Genomic DNA, 24,024 nt, shown 5'->3' on the forward strand with positions numbered 1-24,024 from the left:
TCCATGTAAAAAGTTATAAACATTTACTTGTGAAATACCACTCATTCCTCTTGTTACTACATCTTTCATAGCATAGAGAGGGGAAAGGACTAGGAGACGGGCAACAAATAGTGGTGAAAAGTATATTATATCACACATCTTCAGTCAATCAGGATGCAATACTCAATGCACTAATATGTATGATTGAAATCCATGTAAAATGTTTTAAACATTTATTGGTGAAAATACCACTCAATCCTCTTGTTACTGCATCTTTCATAGCATAGAGAGGGGAAAGGACTAGGAGACAGGCAACAAATAGTTGTGAAAAGTATATTATATCACACATCTTCAGTCAGTCGGGGTGCAATACTCAATACACTAATAGGCATGATTGAAATCCGTATAAAAAGTTTTAAACATTTATTGGTGAAAATACCACTCATTCCTCTTGTTACTGCATCTTTTCTCGCTTTTGAAGGCAGGAGGAAGATGAAGCAGTTGAAATCATTCTATCGGATGGCTACCAAATTGCCCATAAGTCCGAACCCTATCTCAAAATGTTTGGCAGTGGAAAATCCTACTTCAAGAGCCAACATCTCTAACTCGTTTCCTGTATCACAAATCATCCTTTTAACATGAATAAATCACAACAGGAAAGAATACAACAATTTCACTAAATTAAGAGTCGTTTTCGCTTCACCAGGGAGAGATTTGATGTCAACTTCAGTGTGCACTCTTTTCTTTTTTAATTTTTTATTTAACCATTACAATAGTGATAGCTGGAAAGTTGTGATTCCTCTATTTTCTTCTTCAATGCATCATGTTTAGCTCAATCTTTCTCCCAGAGAATGAGTCTCCGGTTCTAATCAGTATGTTTTGTAATCAAGCAAGGGAGATAAATGAAACTGGACATGAAGAGATTTGAGAAATACAACCCAATTAATAGAATAACATGTTTTTCCAGAAGAAAATAAGGAATAGATGAAGAAAGGTTGTTTTTCTTTTCGACGGCCGATGGGTGCATCAAATTAAACTTATTTAAGACTAAGAGGTTACTCATGTTACTCTATTTCTAAATCCAAAATCTACATAACATATCTTAATACTATGCATGCAGAAGGCTTCAGAACTGCTTAGGGGTCGTTTGGTAGGGTGTATAAGAATAGTGTTGAATAAAGTATATTGATAATGCAGGAATTAGTAATGCATGGGTTAGTAATGCAAGCATTAGTTATGCAGAGATTATTTCTCATTCACTATTTAGTGTGGTGTATTAAAAATTAAAATGTATTGCATAATTTTTAAGAAAATTAGTTGTTTACAAAAACTGCCCTCCATATTCTTTACCTTTAAGAGACTTTAAGGATAATTTTGTCTTTAACCATGCTAATGCATCCATTAATAGCCTTGGTATTGTTAATACCATGGTTTGCTATGTATTAGTTATACATAGGATAATACCAAATAGGTTATATAACTAATACTTGCATTAGTAATACATAGGTTGAAAAAAGTGTACCAAACAAAGGATTAGTAATACCAAAAGTTAATGCATGCATTATTTTATCTACTGCATCCTACCAAATGACCCCTTAGAGTAGAAGTTAGCCAATGAAAACTGCTTAAACTACATTGGTGAAAGGACCGGACCTGTCAGAAAGTTCTTGATAGAGCTTTTCAAGTATTTGTACTCATCTTGTAGGCCATAACCACTTGCTACTGGAACAACTATATTGTCAATCATCAACTCCTAAATAGAACACAAAAAAATTAGATAAATATTATTATGCTACTAGTACTACTCATGAGAAGCGGGAGAAACATTAAGAAGTTTGCAAACATAACAATCTGTAAAAGAGATAACGGAATTATCAATAATGCAGAATAACAGATTAATCCCTGGCATCTGATGGATAGGAAGTGGCTTGCTTTTTGTCATGTGAAAAAATATTGGTCCCACCTTTACAGAAAAACTAGTCGAAAATGTATATGGATGCAGTTTCAGCATATAGCAATTTTACTGGCATTATGTGGGGTAATATCTTGAGCTATATACTTACACAAAATATTCAATCACTTAAAATTGTCCAACTTATGACGGTTGAAGATCTCTATTTCCCTTCTATATCCTTCTGAATTCTCATAAAGCAAATTCCCCCTTCTCCTTCCCCTTCCCCTTCCCATTCCCCTGCTCCCGCTTTTCCTGCACCCTAAAAGAACAGGATAAGCTTCAAGAGTCTACTCTGTTTCCATTGTTGTCATCATTTTTGCTAAGTAACAATATGTTCTGTATAAGGGCCAAAAAGGTATGCACTGACTACATTCTTAAAAAGCCAAGGAGGTCCCACTGAATTTCCTAATTTGCAAACAAGTGTTTCAGAAATGGTTAATGCCCATCATTATTTCAATTGTTCAGATGGAACTGCAATGATCCCTTAAAAGCATAGAAAGTTTTACATCAGATAAAGCAAAAGATAATGAAACCAATAACTTACTTTACAGATTTTTGGGTGATTAAGAAAAAATAATAAATATAATAAAATAAAAAATTTGGGTTGATGCGAAAAGAATGGATTAACCTGCCAACAAATACCTGAATTGTGGTGCTCAAGGGGTTGATGCTTTTATTGAAGTCAAGAACAGATACTGTTGAGCCTGGTTTTAAGACTCGACGTATCTCTGTCATAGCTTTATGTCTATCAATCACATTTCGTAATCCATAGCCAATTGTAACGGCATCAAAGGAGGAGTCAGGAAAGGGTAAATCAAGTGCATTGCCTTCCATCCACCTTCATTATCATATGCATTAATACTTCACAATGACTAAGGGAACATGAAAAGCTAACTGGAAGGAGTAAGAAGGTAAGAGTACAGAAGATAATGCACATGTAACTGGTAAAAGTAGTGTGAAAACATTTTGGAACTTGACTAAATTTTATTTTTAAAAGCAGATTTTGCTAACATTTTGTTGGCAAATAACCTTCCAAACATAATTTGTTTGAATAAATTGACAGTTTAATTACCAATGCTCACTTAATGTTCTTGTAACATGTCTTTGAACGTAATTTCTGCCGAGTCGAAGCGGTTAATAATTGTTCCTTTGAGAAATCAAGACCAACCGCCTGCAAGGGAAAAGGCCAGTTCAGTGAGATTTGACATCAGAAAATTCATGAATTAAGATAACTAGCCTAGGCTACCCTTCATCAAGTAATCCACTTACATTGCAAAAATTAATCTGGATTTAAAGTACGCAAAATATAGTCAAATAACTGAGAAGATACATATTTTAGCGACATAAGAATCATGCCGCTCTGCTGTGAGCAGTTTTTTGTTACATTTCTGAAATAAATAAAAAAAATGGAACATTTAAATATGCGAAAAGTGCAGCTTTCGTTTGTTTGGGAGCCAACTCAAATGAAAACAATAGCCATTAGCAACCGAAAGACCCAAAAACATGAAGAACAAGGAAGGACAACAAAAAGAAACATTAATCATCAGGCTAGAAATTGACATAGGAAATATCATGAAACAAAACCCTGAGATCTGAGTACAACTAACTGGCTAAGATTTATAGAAGAACTTCACATATTGAAACAAATCTGGCATTCAGAAAGTTGAGTGATAATGCAGGACAGGATAAGTTGAGATTTGGAAGTAGTAAAACAGGAAACATTAGACGAGGGAACTTGAAAACTGCTAAATGATGTTATTATCTAGATGCTCACTAGAGGAGAAGAGGTAAAACACAGTTCACAAAATGAACCTAAAATGAAGACTTAGAGACAAACTAGAAGTGACAATATCTTACCAGGTTCAAGGTCATTCAAGAAATTTTTGTTTTTCCCTTTCGGTGAGTACTAAGGAGCTATAAAACTTAAGCCATAGAGATGGTCTCCTTTACTTAGTCATAGGAGCCATGATTTCTTCAACGAGGTTTTTCATTAAGCAGAAACAGATAGGCAGGAACTGGAAGATGCATCAAGCAACACAGGAATTTGCCGAGTTATGAAGGATGTCGATTAGCAAAAAAAAAAAAAAAAAATTGACTGAACAGAGATAAAGAGTGAATTTCTGATTCTCATAACACAACAACAGGTCACTATAAAACAGTTAACGAGGCACCCAGGGAAGTTGCATTTAGTATGACAGATAAGTACTTTTTAGACAAGGAGGAGAAATGGAAACCTTTTGAAAGGAACTAGGAATGAAGGCACAAGTTTTTTCTCTTCCTTGTAAGAATGTTATCTTTCCTTACTTCTTATCTCCGCATGATAGTTCAATGCCACAGTAATTCATTTCTTTTCTTTCCTATTTTTCTTATTGCTTTCATTTACCACAAAACAAAGGAAAGATAAATATGTCTTGACATTTGGAAATTCCACAGGATCAGCTTACTGAATTTCTCAGAATGGTCAATGGAAGAATTGAGTTTCTTCAGAAATGGTGCATAATAACCAGCAAAACCGCAATGTTACATAAAAAATAAAAATAAAAAGGAATAAAACTAAACCAGAGATAGCAGAAGGAAAGAAACGGAGACCTTGCCATAGGATCCAACTCTTTCAGATAAAAGAAATGTCAAATCCCCACTTCCACAACACACATCCAGTACATTGTCCCCATCTTTAGCTCTGCAATACAATCTCGAATGTTCCAGCTTAACTAGAACATAAATGTAGTTCAAATTCAAGAATTATATGCCTAAGAACAGAGGTAAAAATCTGAAATTTCTACTCCCTCTTTCCCGTGTCCTGTCATTCTTCCCTTTAAAATGAATTTAAATAATATGCACTAACAGGGTAAGATTTTCGTTCATTTAATAGCCAAGTATAGTAATATAGTGCACATGGATTAGTTACTCTATTAGCAGGATAACTTAAACACATTCCTGATGTCCAGCATGTTTTCACTTTCCAAAAAATAGTTAAGTACTTTATTTCAATGTTAACCATTCTCAATTTATTTACAAAGCACAAGCATCTCATGCTTTACCTAGTGACAGATGCAGCTCTTCGGCTATGGGTTCATCCGAACCCAGTATTTCCAATGCCGAGGATGGATATATATGTGAAAACTCACTAAGATTTCAACAACTGAACGGTTAATTTTAAAAGTAAAATAAGTTCAGAGCTAAGAACTTTAACGGTGGAATGCATACTGCTTAAATCATGGATCTGCATTAGGCTTTACCCAAAGAAGGGCAACTAAACTTCCATTTTTTCCTAAATTCCAAAAATATGAAGGGTTTCAATGTAACAGGTCAAATTATCCAATAACAGTCTAAACTGGGACACATTCCTTAATTTTCTAATTTACATATTAACTCTTTATTTAATTAAATATTTGCAAAATATATTAAAAATATGTTCAAAGAGAAGATTTGGACTCCAGTGTCATATGAGAAATGGTAACAGTGTCAAATAAAATAGGCAGCAAACAACTGTCACAATTATTTCAAAGGTATATTTTTTCAAACTTCGTGCACAAGCAAACAACTGTCACACAAATTAGGACGGGACGGAAGGAGGAAGAAATTTTACCCGGTCCAAGAAACGGCCATTCTTTTCCATATACGGTGTTGACCTAAGCTCAGGAGATCATTCAACTGCAAACATGAAAATGTGCACACAGTAAACATAAGAAGTGACAATTTGAATAGTGAATGGAGATTCTTTTTAGTGCAGCAGCAGAGGTGGTGCGCACGTTATCATAAACAGGGGCAATGCGGTTAAAAAGTGCTTGCCGTTGTTCACCGGAACACCGAATTGTCGATTGGCGTGTGGGTCCGGGAAGTGAAGGAATAGCAAGGTGAAGGGAAGCCATTGTTACTCCTTTGTTAGCTGAAGCTCTTCCTCCGAGAATCTGATGATGACTTCTTCGTCTTTAAAGGATAATGTCAGTTTGGTCCCTCACTATTGTAAATTTCTCAATTTGAACCCATGAAATGATAAATGACTCCAAGTAAATTGAAATCAATTACTTTTGTTCAAGTGCTAAGCAAAAAAGAAGACCTTGAGGAAGGGTAGAAAAAATTAGGGGTCGTTTGGTTGGAAAAGAATTTATACCGGTATAAGTTATGTCAGTATAAGTTATATTGGGATAAGTTATGCTAGGATTGTTATTTATTCATTATTTGGTATGTTGTATTAAGAATGACAATTACATAATTTCTAAGAAGAAGGTATAATTTATACCAATGCTAATTACCCCACCTTCTATAAGGTATAAGTTATTCCGGTGTTAAAATTAACATTGAAATAACTTATACCTGGTTTGCTAACGAAACAGAGTATTAAGGTGATATTAAATTTTTATACCACCCTTATACCTCGTACCAAATGACCCCTTAGTGTGACGTTATTTGACTAGTTGCAAAATTATATAAAGAACTAAAATTTGTGGTATAAAAAAAGATACAAACATTTATATAATAATAAATTATCTCTCTAATCTTCCGCCCAATATCTTTAACAAGGTTGTTTTTCCACTACCATACCCCACTAAGGCAAGAATTTTACCCTTCATGTTATACCCTTGAGTATCTGCTTGTAATTGTCATGCTCAAACTGGGAAGCTACCTTTGATACAACTGTCTTGGCAGAATTGTTAAAATAAAATAAAAAATTTAAATAGAAAAAATATTTTTGTTTGACAAACTATAAAGAAATTATGACACCTATAATTGGAAAAAGAAGTATTATTATATGACAAATTAGAAATCGATAAAATAATTTTAAATCCAACATAACTAGAACTACTTACGATGTATACTACTATCATATGGGGATGACAAGCGGTGCGGGGTGGTGCACATTCTATTTTAACCCGTAAAATCTCAACCTATCCCGCCCTGCCTCGAAGTGCATTGTATTTTGACCCACGTCTACATGTCCCATTAGATTTTTCTTTATTTTCTTAAATTTCTTTTTGAAATACCTGCTAGGCTTCTTCAGTGTTAAATTTACAAACTAACCTTGAAAAGAGTCGGTCCTTAACTTTTATGTAACTTGTGCAGGTTTAAGTTTTCTGGTGTGGTCCATTGAGTTACGACTTATCAACGATATGATCTTAACCATTCCAATAGACGAACCTTTCTTATGTGAATTTACATTCTTGCTACCTAATTAATTTCATCCGACCAATAGGAAAAATATTAAGTTTAACCATAGATAAACTTTTTGCCTTTTAACCTAAACGGTTACCGATTAGTTAGATGTGTTGAGTTGAGCATGTTCTAGCATGGATGTGTTTTGATGATTGATAAACTAGGATCAATTGTATTGAAAGAACAGATTTTATGAATAAGATACTATGCTACTAAACTGGTGTACATATATGATATGCAGATGTCAAAAGAATCAGGTTCATGGCAGGATGATGCAAAATGTTGACTAGAAGTGGAAAGAGAAAATACATGTGCAAGTTGGATTCCAGAAGGAAGTCAGTTCACGTGCAATAAAAAAAGATCTTAACTGGAGAAATCTATGTTCTAAAAAGGTTTCAACAAATAAGGGATGAACTTGCATGGAAGGAAAAAGTTGATGAGGTGAAAACATATAGGGAAACCAAATCAAATTAGGAGAGGTTTTTCTTAACCAAAATATTCTAGGTTTTGAAGCATTAATTGGAGAAGATTTTTTGCCACATTCACACCTATATAAAGAGACATATTGCTATAGCTCAAAACAATACTATTTACAAAAATTAAGTATTTACTCTTGGCAATAGCAATCATGGAAAGAAGGTGCTCTCAAAAGATTCAAGCTGCTCAACTAAAGAACCTATTCCTAAAGATGAAGCTGCTTAGTTCTTTAGTTGTTAGGTTGAATCTATTTTTCTTGCATTATAACCTATTTACTGTTGAGAAGTATAATCATAGGTTAGAACAAAAATATTGAAATTTTTGTGTCACTTTCTAGACTAGAGTTAGTTTAGAAAGGGATCGCTGCAATTTGAGTTGATAGTAAGGGTAGGGTACTAGAGTTAGTCTCATTGGTTATTGAGTTGTAGCCTAAAATTGCTCTTTGAAAAGGTAGATCATGATTTTTACTCCCCTGAGCAAGGAGACTTTCCACGTAAATCGATGTGTTCTTTGCATTTCGCATTTTACTAGATGTTTGTGTTTGTCTTGGATATATCAAAGAACTAAGTTATTTGATTTGCAAAAATCGGGTAAGACACAATTCATCTTCCTCCCCCATCTTGTGTGTAGGTGCAAGCTAAATAATAATTAGTATTAGAGCATGTTCTTTTATTAGAGGCTAACATCTTGAACGGATCCAAGATGGTTGCACCACTAGACGCTCAATAAGGACAACCAACTGTTACGCCATCATTGTTTAATAGAAGGAGAAGACTTGGAATTTTGATACATCGTCGAAAAAGGCCCTAAGATTAGGGGTGGGCATAAAATCCGAAAAATATTCCGAACCGAACCGAGTTAATTTGGTATTTCAGTTTCAGTTTTTCGGTATTTCGATTTATTTCGGTACAGAAATTATGGTATTTCGGTAGTTTAATATGGTATACGGTATTGATTTTTGATATTTTGGTATACCGAAATAGTTTAATCCAAGCCCAATTTTATTTTTATTTTTTAGCCCAATAACCTTAAACCCACACCCCAAAAGTCCAAAACCCCTAATTCCCTAATCCCTTACCCTTAGGCTTAGTCCCTTAGAGTTAGAGGCAGACAAGAATTTCAAAAAACCATCACGAATTTAAGTCAGGATCACCCATCTCACGAGGTGGAATTTCAGGACATTCTAAAGAACGTGAACTTGAACTGCAGCTACTGGTGATATTTTTCCCGAAGCTTAAAGGGTTATGTGTTCCATTGATATTTAGAGGACCATACTATGAATCAAATGATTGAGTTCGAATGTGAAATCTTGAAGGGCTGAATATCTATTGAGCTCTGTATTAAAGCAGAGGATGAGCCTTGTATCTTCTGAAGAAGCCGAGGTATCCAGAGATGGCGAATCATGCGTTGAAATGCTGCACTATTAGAGTCAGTCTTCAAATGCCTAGCTTGTTTCTGCACCCTTGTTCTCCAGTAATCTTGATTTTATTATATGTTCTTGCTGGTAGATATTGCACAATTTTTGACCATCTATACCATTGTCAAGGAGAATCACACCAGTTATTATGGTGAATATGTATTAAATCAAAATCGTACCGAACCAAAATAAAAAATACCGAACCGTACCAAAGTCGTACCGAAATACTTTGGTACAGTATTTGATATATACAATTAATAAACCGAATATCGAAATACCGAACCGAAATTCTTAAAATACAAAACCGAAATACCTCATGCCCACCCCTACCTAATATTCCTATGATGACTAGTGACAAAGGACCCCTACTGGACCTAATCCAGGAGACAAGTATTCTGAATAAGATATTAAGCAAATTCAAAACAATGTAAAAGCCAAAAAGATCTTAATATGTGGCATTACACTAGATGAGTACAATTGAATCTCAGCATGTAGTGATGCTAAATCAATATGTGATGCCTTACAGTATGCTCATGAAAGTACATCCCAAGTCAATTAGTCAAAGATTGACATGCTCACTAGGCAATATGTACTTTTCAAGATGAAATGTCAAGACCCAAACTCTCACCGGAGCCGTGACGATGCCTACACTGCTTGCTAGGAAAGCCAAAACTTTTACAATAGCAATAATCATAATAATGGAACTATATAAATCTCAATAGCGGGATAATCATAAATTATCTGAAATGACAACAATAATGTAGCTACAACCATCTCATGATCTAGTGTCAACGAGTATATGAGCACTACAAAATCTCGTAATACATAGTCAATTCTCAAAACAAAAACTGTCTGAATGGTAGAACAATGATAAACAAGATAAACTAAAGAGAACTTCAAGGACTGCGAAAAACATAGTAGCTAGCTCGTAGTCTCCACAAGCAGGAATCGGTGCAGACTCTAGCAATCACCACATCTGAAAGTACCTGGATCTGCATATAAAGTGAAGACTGTATGTCACGACCCTAAACCCGGACCCGGTCGTGATGGCGTCTCTCGTGAAGACAAGGCCAGTCGACACATTTCCGATTCAGTTTTAAGCAATTAAACAATAAGCATTTAGTCTTAAACATGATATAAATCCAAAAGTAAGCAGTGACAGTACAAAATAATTTGCGGAATACAACCCAACACAGCCCGATATCGGGGTGTCACTATTCATGAGCATCTATCAATACACTACAAGTCTAAAATGCCTACTAAACCATTACAGAATAACTGATAAAGATATAGAAATGAGATAAAAGGGGGAAAACACGGGACTGCGGACGCCAAGCAGCTACTTCGTGGACTCTGAAGTCTGCCGGGAGCTCTCAACTTGCGCTAGCAGGATCAGCAACGCCTGAATATGCACACGGGGTATAGGGAGTAAAGTGAGTACTCCAACTCAGTGAGTAATAATCATAAATAAATGACTGAGAGATATGAAAACACGTAAGGCACATTACAGGCTATAATGAAGCAGTAAAACCAGTAGAAATAGTAAATCAGTGAAGATATGTAAAGTCATTTAGTTCAGTTTAAACTTCATGAAATGTCTTTTTAACAATTAAGTAGATAAATGACAGGCAATAAGAAAGATAAACACATAAAGGATTGCCCCTCGGGCAATATCATAGAACAACACAGCCCCTCGGGCTATCTCTCACATCACAATGGGTACCCGCGCTCACTGGGGGTGTGCAGACTCCTGGAGGGGCCCCTTACGGCCCAAGCGCAATATCAAGCCATCTCATGGCATCATCACTAGGACTTCAGCCTCATATCAACAATCCATCTCGTGGCATATAAATCTCAAGCCCTCGGCCTCATAATCATAATCAGTGTTTCCTCACAACATAGGCCCTCGACCTTGCTAAGTCAAAATCTCACAGCCACTCGGGCAACAGTAAACATAGTGCTCAGCCCAAAATATCATTTAAAGTATCATTTAAGTGTTAAAGCGGAGTAAACATGCTGAGTTATGAAAAACAGTAGAATATAGTATGACTGAGTTCAAGTACAAAGTCAAAACAGTGAGGAAATATCAATAAAAATCCCCTAAGGGTTCAAATAGTTGGCACGAGGCCCAAATATGGCATTCAGCCCAAAACATGATGATAACAAATAGTTTTCAGTCAAATACGCAGTAAAACAGTCATTCGGGACGGACTAAGTCACAATCCCCAATAGTGCACGACCCCACGCTCGTCATCTAGCGTGTGCATCACCTCAGTATAGCACAGAGATGTGCAATCCGGGGTTTCATACCCTTAGCATATCATTTACAATGATTACTCACCTCAATCCGGTCCAAACTCTAGCCCGCGACGCCTTTGCCCCTCGAATCGGCCTTCACTCGCGTCGAATCTATCCAAAATCATAATTACGACGTCAAAATATGCTAAGGGAACAAAGCCCAGGCAAAAATAATCAATTTACAACATAAATCTCGAAATTACCAAAATCCAACCCCCCGGGCCCACGTCTCGGATTTCGATAAAATTCACATCAATGGATTTCTTATCACTCCTCGAGTTCATTCATACGAAAAACATCAAAATCCAACCACAAATGATCCCTCAAATCCCAAATTCTAGGTCTCCAATTTCAAGCCCTAGTTCTTCAATTTTAGGCTTAATTTCCATGATTAATTAGGTAGATTTTACATTAGAATCGAGTTATAAGTCCATGAATCTTACCTCTAAGTTATTCCCCTTGAATCCCTCTTCAATCCTCTTCAAAAATCTCCAAAAACGCTCAACAATGGTGAAAATAAACCCCAAAATCGCGAACAAGACGACTATTTAAACATTTTGTCCAGCTCTGAAATCCTTCTTCGCGAACGCAGTCAACGCCTCGCTTTCGCGAAGCACAATCCAACTTTGACCAAAAATTAACCCTTCATGATCGCGTTACCTCTCTCGCGAACGTGAAGAATAAAATACCCTGAAGCTCAGCTGCCCAATTCCTCTACGCGAACGCGGTCCCCTTCATGCGAACGCGATGACCAAACACTCAGCCCTTCGCGAACGCGGAACTTTCCTCGTGAACGCGAAGGCTTAAATCCCATCCTTCACCAACTGACCCTTTGCGAACGCGAGGACCCACTCGCGAACGCGAAGGTCTAAATCCTCTGCAACACACAACAGTTTTCTGCAATTCCAAACATCATGAAATGGTCTGATTGACCACCCGAAACTCACTCGAGGCCCCCGGGACCTCAACAAAACATACCAACATATTTCAAAACCTCATTCAAACTTGTTTCTAATCTTCGGAACGCTCAAAACAACATCAAAACACCAAATTTGCATCGGATTCAAGTCTAAGAATTTCAAGATCTTCTAAATTACGCTTTTGATAAAAAAAAACCAACCAAACCACGTCCGAATGACCTGAATTTTGCAGACACGTCCCAAATTACACAATGGAACTATTGCAACTCTCGAAATTCCATTCTGACCCCTATATCAAAATCCCACCTATCAACCGGAAATCCCCAAAAATCCAATTTCGCCAATTCAAGCCTAAATCTACTCCGGACCTCCAAAACTCATTCCGATCACGCTCTTAAGTCCCAAATCACCTATCGAAGATAACCGAACCATCGGAACTTACATCCGAGCCCTCTAACATATAAGTCAACATCCGATTGACTTTTTCCAACTTAAGCTTCCTCAAAAGAGACTAAGTGTCTCAAACTTACCAAATCCTTTTCGAACCAAAGCCAACCAACCTGATCACATATGGAACCGATAGACAAAGCAATAAGAAGCAGAAATGGGAAAAACGGAGCAGTAACTCATGAGACGACTGGCCAGGTCATCACATTCTCCCCAACTTAAACAAACGTTCGTCCTCGAATGAAGCAAGAAACATACCTGAAGCCTCAAAAAGGTAAGGATATGTGCTCCGCATCTCCCTCTCGGTCTCCCAGGTAGCCTCGTCCACGGACCGACCTCTCCACTTCACTTTCACTGAAGTTATATCCTTTGACCTCAACTTTCAAACCCGACGCTACAAAATATAGTTGTTGGCTCCACATCATAGGTCAAATCACCATTCAACTGAAACGTTCTAAAATCTAGAACATGAGTCGGATCCCTAATATACTTCCGTAGCATAGAAACATGAAATACCGGATGCACATTCGACAAGTTGGGTGGCAAAGCAAGCTTATAAGCCACCTCCCCAATCCTCCGAAGCACCTCAAAAGGCCTAATAAACCTAGGACTCAATTTACCTTTCTTCCCAAATCTCATAACACCCTTCATGGGCGAAACCTTCAACAGAACCTTTTTGCCAACCATGTAGAACACATCCCGAACCTTCCTATCAGCATAACTCTTTTGCCTCGACTGCGCTATACGAAGCCTATCCTGAATTACCTTCACCTTTTCTAAAGCATCCTGCACCAAGTCTGTCCCCAATAGCCTAGCCTCACCCGGCTCAAACCAACCAACTGGAGATCTACACCGCCTCCCATACTAAGCCTCATATGGAGCCATCTGAATACTCGACTGGTAGTTGTTGTTATAAGAAAACTCTGTAAGCGGTAGAAACTGATCCCACGACCCTCCAAAATCAATAACACAAGCACGCAACATGTCTTCTAATATCTGAATAGTGCGCTCAGACTGCCCATCCGTCTGAGGGTGAAAAGCTATGCTCAACTCCACCTGAGTACCCAACTCCCGCTGCACAGACTTCCAAAACTGCAACGTAAACTGAGTGCCCCTATATGTAATGATGGAAACTGGGATACTATGCAAACGAACAATCTCTCGGATATAGATCTCTGCCAACCGCTCTGAAGAATAGGTAGTACACACAGGAATAAAGTGCGTGGACTTAGTCAGCCGATCCACAATCACCCAAATAGTATAGAACTTCTTCAAAGTCCGTAGGAGCCCAACTACAAAGTCCATGATGATCCGCTCCCACTTACACTCTGGAATATCCATCCGTTGAAGCAAGCCACTCGGTCTCCGAGGCTCATATTTCACTTGCTGACAATTGAGACACCAAGCCACAAATCCCACAATATCTTTCTTCATTCTCCTCCACCAATAATGCTACCTCAAATCCTGATACATCTTTGCGACACCCGGATGAATGGAATACCGCGAGCAATGGGCCTCCTCCAGAATTAACTCCCGAAGCCCATCTACATTGGGCACACAAATCCGGCCCAGCATCCTCAATACCCCATCATCACTAATGGTCACATCTCTGGCATCATCATGTTGAAATCTGTCCTTAAGGACAAGCAAATGCGGATCATCATATTGGCGCTCTCTGATATGATCATATAAGGAAGATCGAGAAACCACACAAGCCAATACCCGACTGGGCTCCGAAATATCTAACCTCACGAACTGATTTTCCAAGGCCTGAACATCAACTGCAAGAAGTCTCTCCCCAACTAGAATATATGCCAAACTCCCCATACTCACCGCTTTTCGGCTCAAAACATCGGCCACCACATTGGCCTTTTCCGGATGGTACAATATAGTGATATCATAATCCTTTAGCACCTCTAACCACCTCCGCTGCCTCAAATTAAGATCCTTTTGCTTGAACAAGTGTTGGAGACTACGATGATCAGTAAACACCTCACAAGACACACTATACAAGTAATGCATCCAAATCTTCAACGCGTGAACTATGGCAGCCAACTCCAAATCATGAACGGGGTAGTTCTTCTCATGGGCTTCAATTGACGAGAAGCTTAAGCAATAACTCTACCCTCCTGCATCAACACACAACCAATACCAACTCTCGAAGTATCACAATACATGGTATATGAACCTGAAGCTGATGGCAAAACTAACACTGGGGTTGTGGTCAAGGCAGTCTTGAGCTTCTGAAATCTCTCCTCACACTCATCCAACCATACAAATGAAGCACCCTTCTAAGTCAACTTGGTCAAGGGCGATGCGATGAATGAAAATTCCTGAACAAACTAGCCATAATAAGCCGCCAAACTAAGAAAGCTACAAATCTTTATGACTGAGGATGGTCTGGGCCAACTTTGAACCACCTCTATCTTCTTCGGATCAACCTGAATACCCTCACTGGACACCACGTGCCCAAAGAAAGCCACTGAACTGAGCCAAAACTCACACTTGGAGAATTTTGCATAAAGTTTCTTGATATTAGGCTATATAGATGATATTTACACCTCAATATTACCATACTTTACTGTGGTTTTATAGGCAAATTGATAACAAAATGCTCTAATTGGTGTTCTTTTGCTTCGCAGGGAATAATCTAAGTGAGGAAGCACTAAAGAGTATTTTGAAGTCAATAATGTGAAGAAACGCCCAATCAAGAAGTACCCGAGCATGAAATAGCGAAAATGGGCTGAATGAAATCCACCGCGGTCGCGGTGGAACCGCGGCAGATCAAGTGGCGAGGCAGAATGTTTAGCGTTCACCGCGGTTCTGCCGTGACCGCGGTGAACTGTTCATTCACCAAAAAATTGAGGGACCAAAGTGCAAAATCGGGAAAACTTGTTCCAAACCCTTATTAAACTTTAGAAGCTCGCCCACAATAGAGCTAAGCTATTTTTTAGACGTTAATGGAGGCAAGAACAAGTGTGAGAAGATCAACAAAATATTAGAATTTTTCTATCTCCTTTTATTTTCTCGCAATCTTACATTATGAACAATTTAGTAGTTTTCTTTTATTTTATTATGAGTATCTAAACAATTATCTAGGGTTGATGAACTCAATTGTTGGTTGAAGTTTTGACTCAACTTGTTAAAATCGAGCCTGATTTATTATATGATTGTTCTACTATGTTTTGTATGGTGATTAATTGAATGGGCTCTTGATTAATCGTGTCTAGTTACCTCTTATTACTTGAGAAAGAATATTGGGTTAGATTGATGTTGAACAACATCACTTTTGGGTAATTGAAGAGATTTATTACTTGAACTTAAAAGTGGGTTTAGAGATAACGAAACTTTGGTGGGATAATTTAGAGTTGTACATATTGTCAGCTAGAGTAGTTCAAGAGAATACTCTAGTAAATTATTGTAGTTGATCGAGAGATAATTACGATAACCCATTGCTCTTAATCCTCATAGAATATTATGGCAAGATTATAGCGAAAGAGTCGAGATCTAAAACTAGCAATTGGGGACATCACTGCCTTAGACCTTTTACCATTGAATTATCTTTGCTTAAGCTTATTGTTATTTTACTATTATTTGAAGTAGTTAAACGCAAACCAAATCTTTATTGATCAAAATCTTACATCTAGAAAGTGGTTGATTTGATAATAGCATTGCCAAAAAGTTGTAATAGATAGGTTAGTTCCATGAGGATTCGACTCCGGACTTAAAACCGGATTATATTTGCAACGACTGCTTTGTCTTTTAGAAGACATAGTTGGGCGTGATCAAATTTTGGCGTCATTGTCGGGGACTAACGGTGTATTTATTAGAAGTAGTGTTAGAATTATTAGTAAATCAATTTTTGAAGGAGTTAAACAACTTCTTTTTACTGAAATTCTCACGTTTGAACTCTTGTGAACTTCAGGTGTATGCCTAGAAACTCTTTGAGGACTGGAGAACTGCTTGAAGGACTCTTAGACCCCAAGAAAACATTTAGGGCATTGAATCGTGCCAACAAGAGGATCCACCAATCACAACATCCATACCATCTCGAATTTGATATGGGTGTCACAGAAAACATCAATAGAAATGTCGGGGATGCGCCAGCGCCCCCAAATGTTGGAATAGTGGCACCTCTTGTTCAAGAAGTTGCACTTTATGATTGGGCACAACCTACAACTAACAACCTGGCTACCGTCATTGTTGTGCCCCCAATTCAAGGAGAGACATTCCAGATGACCAACAACATGCTGCACCTTCTGCAAAATAAGGGATTGTTCTTCGGGTCACATATTGAAAACCCTTAGAAACACTTGAAAAATTTTCTGTCGATTTGTGTGACCCAAAAGCAGCCGACCCGAAGTTATCAAGCTATTATTGTTTCCGTTCTCTGTGACTGGGGAAGCTCAGACTTGGCCGAATTCGCTCCTAATCAATTCCATTGTCACCTGGAAGGAATTAGTCAAGCAGTTCCTGAATAAGTTCTACCCGCCCAACAAAACTGCAAGGCAGATTGATGAAATATTGCAGTACAAACAGTAGCCGACTGAGACCTTGCAGGAAACTTGGGAAAGGTTCAAAAGGATGCTAGTGAAGTGTCCTCACCATTATTCCGGATCAAATGCTCGGGCAGAGGTTCTACATGGGGTTAGCTGACAATTTAAAGGCCAATGTGGATGCTTCGGCTGGAGGTGCATTTTTGAGTAAGACATTCACTAAGTGCAAAGTCCTTCTTGACAAGATGTCCCAAAATTTGGGGTGGATGACTAGAGGTACAACACTAGCACCCATAATGCATTCCGTTCCTCTTGGCCCAAATAATTCGCATGCAGAGAACATGGCCACACTCCTGACTCAGATGAGTATATTGACAAATAAGATTGATGAGATGGGTACGAAACAGGTGCATATTATTGACACAACAAATGGAGGACTGTGTACACCCAGTATTAATCAGTCTTATGTATGCTCATGGAGTGGAGAAGGTGACAATCAAGGGGTAAGAGAAGATATGAATTATGTCAACAACTTTGGGGGTTAGAGACCAGGAGGACAACAGTGAAGACCGACACCATATCAGCAATACAGGCCAAACATGCAATAGCCTGGAGGTCTGCAACCTCAAGGCAAAGTGGTGCCATACCAGAGACAGCAGGGTTATCCACAGCAGAACCAACAACAGTTGATATATCAGCCACCTCCTCAGCAATAAGATAACAACATGGTAGAGATTAGGGGTATGCTTCAACAACTCATTCGGACAAATGGTAAGATGCAGGAAAAGTTGGCAGTGCATGATTCAGCTATAAAGAACATTGAAACTCAGTTGGGGCAGTTGTTTATGGCTTTAAACAACCACCCCCAGGGAACATTGCCAGCGGACACAAATATCAACCCCAAAGAGCAAAACCCGAATCAACTGATAGCAGTAAGTCTCCGGAATGGGAGAGATTTAGACAAAGAGCAGGAAATGGCAACAGCGAGCAAAGAGACTACGCCAGCCACACCAATTCCACTAGAGGTAGATGAACCAGCAAAACTTACTGAAGTAGTGGTTGAACTGGATCAGGGCGAAAAGGGTAAGGCAAAGACGAGTGAACAAGCTACAGAATAGGAGGTACTTCTTATGCCACAGAACCCCAACAAAGAGAAGCCAACAAACAGTGCACAAAGGGTGGTACCTACATCATTCAGTCATAGAAGTGATATAGGCATTTCTTTGTTAAGCCAGATATATATAACGTAAACCCACCTGAATGTAATACATCTTAGTTAACCCCGTTGAGCCTATAAGCCTATTTCTTTGGCACCCACATTGCGAACCTTACCCAATTATTTGAATAGCCTTCTGTTTGAACCATTTTACCTCCCATTAGCACTTGAATGGCCTTGACATATGCAAAAGTTAAAGTGTGGGGTGGTGGTTTGGTTTTGAGTAGAGCCAATGAAATAGAAGAAAGGTGCAGTTTGATGAATAAAAGAAGAAGCACCACGAAAATAAATAAAAAAATAAATAAATATAGTAGTTGATAAGTGGTGTCTTGACACAAATGCACCTAAAGAAAGGGGATGCTATGAATAAATTGTGGGGAATGTCTGGTTGACATAAGAATGATATAGAATGTTAGTGTGTTTTGTATTAAAAGTGCTTAGGGAGGTTAGTCACTATATTCAAATATATCCTACCCATCCCTTAGACTATATTACAACCAAGTGAAATCCTAATTGATCTTAGACTGGATAGGCTCGATTAGTAGAGTATTACACTAAGGGCAATCCTATGGTGCATCTTTGTGGCATGTGATTTTTTTTTTAGAGTGAGCGAATTTTGTCCATCTGAGTTCCTAATTTTGTTTACTCATATTATTTGTGAAACTACTCTCTTGTGTGATGTGAGGGCATGTGACTCACAAAGGAAAGCAAATCTTGACTTCTGTATAGAGTAGTTGAGCAAGTGCGAGTATTGCATGGTATGAGAGATTCGACTTATGAGGCAAAGGTTGTTCACTTCTAGGTGCAACTTTGGTAAAATTGTTCAAGGTATGATTCATTAAAAGAAAAGCTTAGGGAAGGAACTTTGATAGAGTGTGGTGGATTGCTAGAGGACTAGCAATGATTTAAGTATGGGGTGTTGATATTAGGCTATATAGATGATATTTACACCTCAATAAAGCAAACTTAGAGGCTTGCCTAACAAACTTAGAGGAGATGGATGGTAACAGGTTAGCTGAGTGGGTCATGGCACTTGAAGGCCAAGGATTTTGGAAGAGGGAACCTCAGTACGAGTCCTTTGAGTTAGAAAAAAAGGCTACACCTCCAACAAAGCCATCAGTAGAGGAACCACTCAAGTTGGAGCTGAAACCACTCCTAGCTCACCTCAGGTACATTTTCTTAGGCCCTGACTCTACTTTATCTATCATTATATCATTCGGTTTGCTAGATGTGTAGGTAGAGCAGCTCCTACAGGTACTACAGGAATAAAAGACTGCCATTGGTTGGACCATGGCAGACAAAAAGGGTATCAGCCCAGCCTTCTATATACACAAAATCCTCTTGGAAGAAGGGCACAAACCTTCCAGAGAACATCAACGAAGGTTGAACCCGAATATGAAAAAGGTGGTGAAGAAGGAAGTGATCAAATGGTTAGATGCGGGAATCATTTTTCCCATCTCTGATAGCAATTGGGTTAGCCCTATCCAATGTGTGCCGAAAAAGGGGGAATGACGATTGTACAAAATGAGAACAACGAGTTGATCTCAACTCGTACAGTCACGGGATGGCGGATTTGCATGGATTACCGGAAATTGAACACAACCACCCGGAAGGACCACTTTCCTCTGCCATTCATTGACCAAATGTTGGACAGGCTGGCTGGCGATCGCACTTCTGTTTCCTGGATGGATATTCGGGGTATAATCAGATATCAATATCCCCCGAAGATAGAGAGAAAACATCCTTCACTTGTCTGTATGGTGTCTTCGCCTTTTGGAGAATGCCTTTTGGGATTTGCAATGCACCAGCGACATTTCAACGGTGCATGTTAGCCATTTTCACAGACATAGTGGAGGATATTATGGAGGTTTTTATGGATGATTTCTCCATAGTGGGGGATTCATTTGATGATTGTCTTTACAATTTAAGAAGAGTGCTCAAAAGATGTGTGGAGACAAATTTAGTGCTAAACTGGGATAAGTGCCATTTTATGGTACAAGAAGGGATAGTCCTAGGGCATCGAGTGTCCAGTAAGGTAATTGAGGTTGACCATGCTAAGGTTGACGTGATTGAAAAGTTGACACCGCCTACTTCAGTCAAGGCGGTGAGAAGTTTCCTTGGGCATGCCGAGTTCTACCGGCGATTCATAAAAGATTTCTCTAAAATTGCTAACCCATTATGCAAACTCCTTGAAAAGGATCATCCCCTTTTGTTTTCTAATAATTGCAGGTTGGCATTTGAGGAGTTGAAAAAGAGATTGGTGATTGCACCCATCATTGTTGCATCTAACTGGGAGCAACCGTTTGAGCTCATATGCGATGCAAGCGATTATGCTATAGGAGAAGTCTTGGGGCAGAGAAAAGATAAACTGATGCACCCGATTTACTATGCAAGTAGAACGCTTAGTAGTGCACAACTCAATTATACCATGACAGAGAAGGAGATGTTGGTTGTCGTTTTTGCATTCGACAAATTTAGGTCATACTTAATTGGCTCAAAAGTTATTGATTACACTGACCATGCAACAATTAGGTACCTGATAGAAAAGAAGAAGTCAAAGTCACGCTTGATTAGTTGGGTTCTCCTGTTACAAGAATTCGATCTGGAGATATGTGACAGAAAAGGGACAGAGAACCAAGTAGCTGACCACCTCTCAAGGTTGGAAGGAGCTGAAAAGAAAGTAGAGGTTGAGGATATAACAGAGACATTTCCGGATGAACAGTTACTAGTAATGACAATGGAGGAAGCACCATGGTATGCTGACATTGCTAATTATTTAGCAAGTGATATTGTATCTCACGAGCTCTCCTCTATTCAAAAGAAAAAGTTATTTCGTGATTGTCGGTCTTATTATTGGGATGAACCTCTTTTGTTTAAAATCTGTATAGATAACATGATTCGGTGGTGTATCCCCGAGAAAGATCAAAATTCTGTTTTGTAGGCCTGCCATGCCTCACCATATGGTGGGCACTTTGGAGGAATTCAGACAGCAGCTAAGGTGTTGGAGTCGGGCTTGTATTGGCCAACCCTATTCAAAGATGCTCATACTTGGGTCAAAAGCTGTGATGAATGCCAAAGGACAGGCAATATATCTCGCAGACATGAGATGCCAATGACCACAATTCAAGAGGTTGAGGTTTTTGACATGTGGAAGATCGACTTCATGTGGCCATTTGTCAACTCATATGGTAACAAGTACATATTGGTAGCAGTTGACTACATCTCCAAGTGGGTCAAAGCAGTGGCTCTCCTGACCAATGATGCTAAATGGGTAACAGGCTTTCTGAAGAAGAACATTTTCACACGATTTGGCACCCCAAGAGTTATACTCAGTAATGGCGGAACTCATTTTTGTAATAGAGTGTTCGCACGACTGCTTGAAAAATATGGAGTTCGTCATAAGGTGACCACCCCATATCATCCCCAATCGAGCGGGCAAGTTGAAGTGTCCAACAGGGAGATTAAAAGTTTCCTTACAAAAACAGTGAATGCAACAAGGACCGATTGGGAAAGGAAGTTGGATGATGCATTCTGGGCATACCGCACAGCCTTCAAAACCCCAATTGGTATGTCACCGTACAAATTGGTCTTTGGTAAGGCATGCCACCTCCCGGTGGAGCTTGAGCACAAAGCACTTTGGGCATTGCGACAATTGAACTTGGACATGGAAACAACAGGTACTAACAGAGTCACTGAGTTACATGAGCTTGAGAAATTCAGGTTCCACGCATTCGAGAGTGCTAGATTATACAATGAACGGATAAAGCTGATTCATGACAAGAACATCGTGGATTGAACTTCAATTCCGGAGAGCTAGTGTTGTTATACAACTCCAGATTGAGATTGTTTCCGGGTAAGTTGAAGTCCCGATGGTCAGGACCTTTCAGAGTGGTGCAAATATTCCCAAGTGGAGCTGTTGAGATTGAATCCGAGGATGGGACGAATAAGTTCACAGTGAATGGTCATAGGTTGAAACATTACCTTGGAGTGGCAAATGGTAAAGGGGATAGAGAGATAATCATGTTGGAAGAGCCCCAGTACGTGAATGAGGAGTGATGCTCCAAGACTGTGTCGTACCGCGACGTTAAACCAGGCGCTGCGTGGGAGGCAACCCACGAATGTTATTTGTAGTATTTGTTTGTATGTAACGTCCTGCATATAATATATATATATATATATAATAATCTGGGCACCACCGTGGTCGCGGAATCGCGGTAAGGCCGTAGTGAGAGGTGAGTTTACTACTTAGCGCAGTCCAATCACCGCGGTCGCGGTAGAATTGCGGTAGAACCACGATGAAACATAAACAATTTGTTTTGGACTGTTTAGCCCACCGCAGTCGCAGTAGAACCGCGGTCAACCGCGGTGGGCACCAGATACGTTTTTTCTATTTTTTGTTCTTTATTTCTTCTTCTTTTATTTTACTCTTATTATTTTCAACCCCCCTTAATAAAACATAACAAAACACCTCCCCCCACCCCCACCCCACTTCTTCTCAATCTCTCTCTCTATAAACCCTAACTCCCCAAAATCCCTCCTTTTTTCTTCTTCTTCTTCTTCTTCTTCTTCACTCATACATCTTCCTCCATCTCCATTCCTCTCATTCCTTCATCATTCGAGGTATGTAAATCCTTACCCCTTACCTTTTCTTTTTGTATTTTGTGTAGTTGTATGAATTTTAGTAATTGTGTAGTGATTTTTAATAGTATAGTAATCTTTAGTAGATTTTTGTTAGTTTTCTTATTGTTTACTTTTGAAATTTGTTTTTAGATGTATTGGTGAAGGGGCTGTGTGTATAAAGTGGTAGCAAGGTGGAAATTTGTGGGTGATTGCACTAATATTTGTGGTGTGTAATGAGGTAGTAAATCTTTGATTTGGGGGAGGCTTAGATATGTCCATATGGGTTATATGTTTAAAGAAGTTGTCTTGCCCACAAGGTGTTTGGGAAATTGCCCCAATGGAGTTATAAGGGCTAAGGTGACATGGTTGTGGTGAAGTTTGAGTAACCACCCATAGTCACACAATTCACACGCTCACTGATAGGCGTTACTTTGTTTGAAAGGTACAATGAATCCTTCTAGGAAGAGACACAACACCGGTCCTCCGTTAGTGGACCGGGCAGCTCCTCGAGAGCTAGGGGCCAAGCCAGTGCACCACAATTTGACAGCACTAGGTTTATCTCCAAACAGGCGGAGGACAGGTACAATGCCAAGGCAGCTAAGAAGTTGCTACATGAGGTGCATATTGACCGAGATGCCTTAGAGGTGGAATGCCCGAATATCTTCAACGAGCTACGGAGGCGTCAGCTGAACATCTTCTTCGAGCTACCGGGGGAGTCCAATATTTAGATGGTAAGGGAGTTCTATGCGAACTGCCCGGAACGTGAGAATGAGGTTGTTACTGTGCACAATACACCGGTAAATGTATCCCTCGAGACCATCCGTCGGGTGTACAGGCTGCCAGTGTTCAGGGGAGAATCTGATGATTATCGTATGTTTAGCCGAACAAGTGCCTTGTAGGGAACTATTCTTGAAACGATCTGTGTGCCAGACAGAGATTACATATGGATAAAGCACAGGATCACACTAAACTCCCAGTCTCTCAATTGGGAGGCTAAGTGTTGGCTAACTATTATCACTAGTCGGTTGTTGCCCTCCAGCAATACA

General features: G+C 39.1%; 1 protein-coding gene across 2 annotated transcripts; it reads right to left on the reverse strand.

Moving 5' to 3' along the window:
• Positions 1-154: 154 nt before the first annotated feature.
• Positions 155-5,869, reverse strand: LOC104211136 (2-phytyl-1,4-beta-naphthoquinone methyltransferase, chloroplastic). 2 transcript variants are annotated; one of them, XM_009760142.2, is made up of 7 exons: positions 5,686-5,869; positions 5,523-5,587; positions 4,523-4,613; positions 3,016-3,104; positions 2,576-2,771; positions 1,633-1,732; positions 155-592 (listed from the first exon to the last, which is right to left on the reverse strand). In XM_009760142.2, exons 1-7 carry the CDS (start codon positions 5,803-5,805, stop codon positions 492-494), a joined length of 762 nt encoding a protein of 253 aa, XP_009758444.1. In that variant the 5' UTR covers positions 5,806-5,869; the 3' UTR covers positions 155-491. The 2 variants fall into 2 exon arrangements, with proteins under 2 accessions (XP_009758444.1, XP_009758445.1); XM_009760143.2 differs by having other exon boundaries at positions 5,726-5,857.
• Positions 5,870-24,024: the final 18,155 nt, after the last annotated feature.

The sequence above is a fragment of the Nicotiana sylvestris genome, chromosome 6 (genome assembly GCF_000393655.2).
Source record: "Nicotiana sylvestris chromosome 6, ASM39365v2, whole genome shotgun sequence".
NCBI classification, from domain to species: domain Eukaryota; kingdom Viridiplantae; phylum Streptophyta; class Magnoliopsida; order Solanales; family Solanaceae; genus Nicotiana; species Nicotiana sylvestris.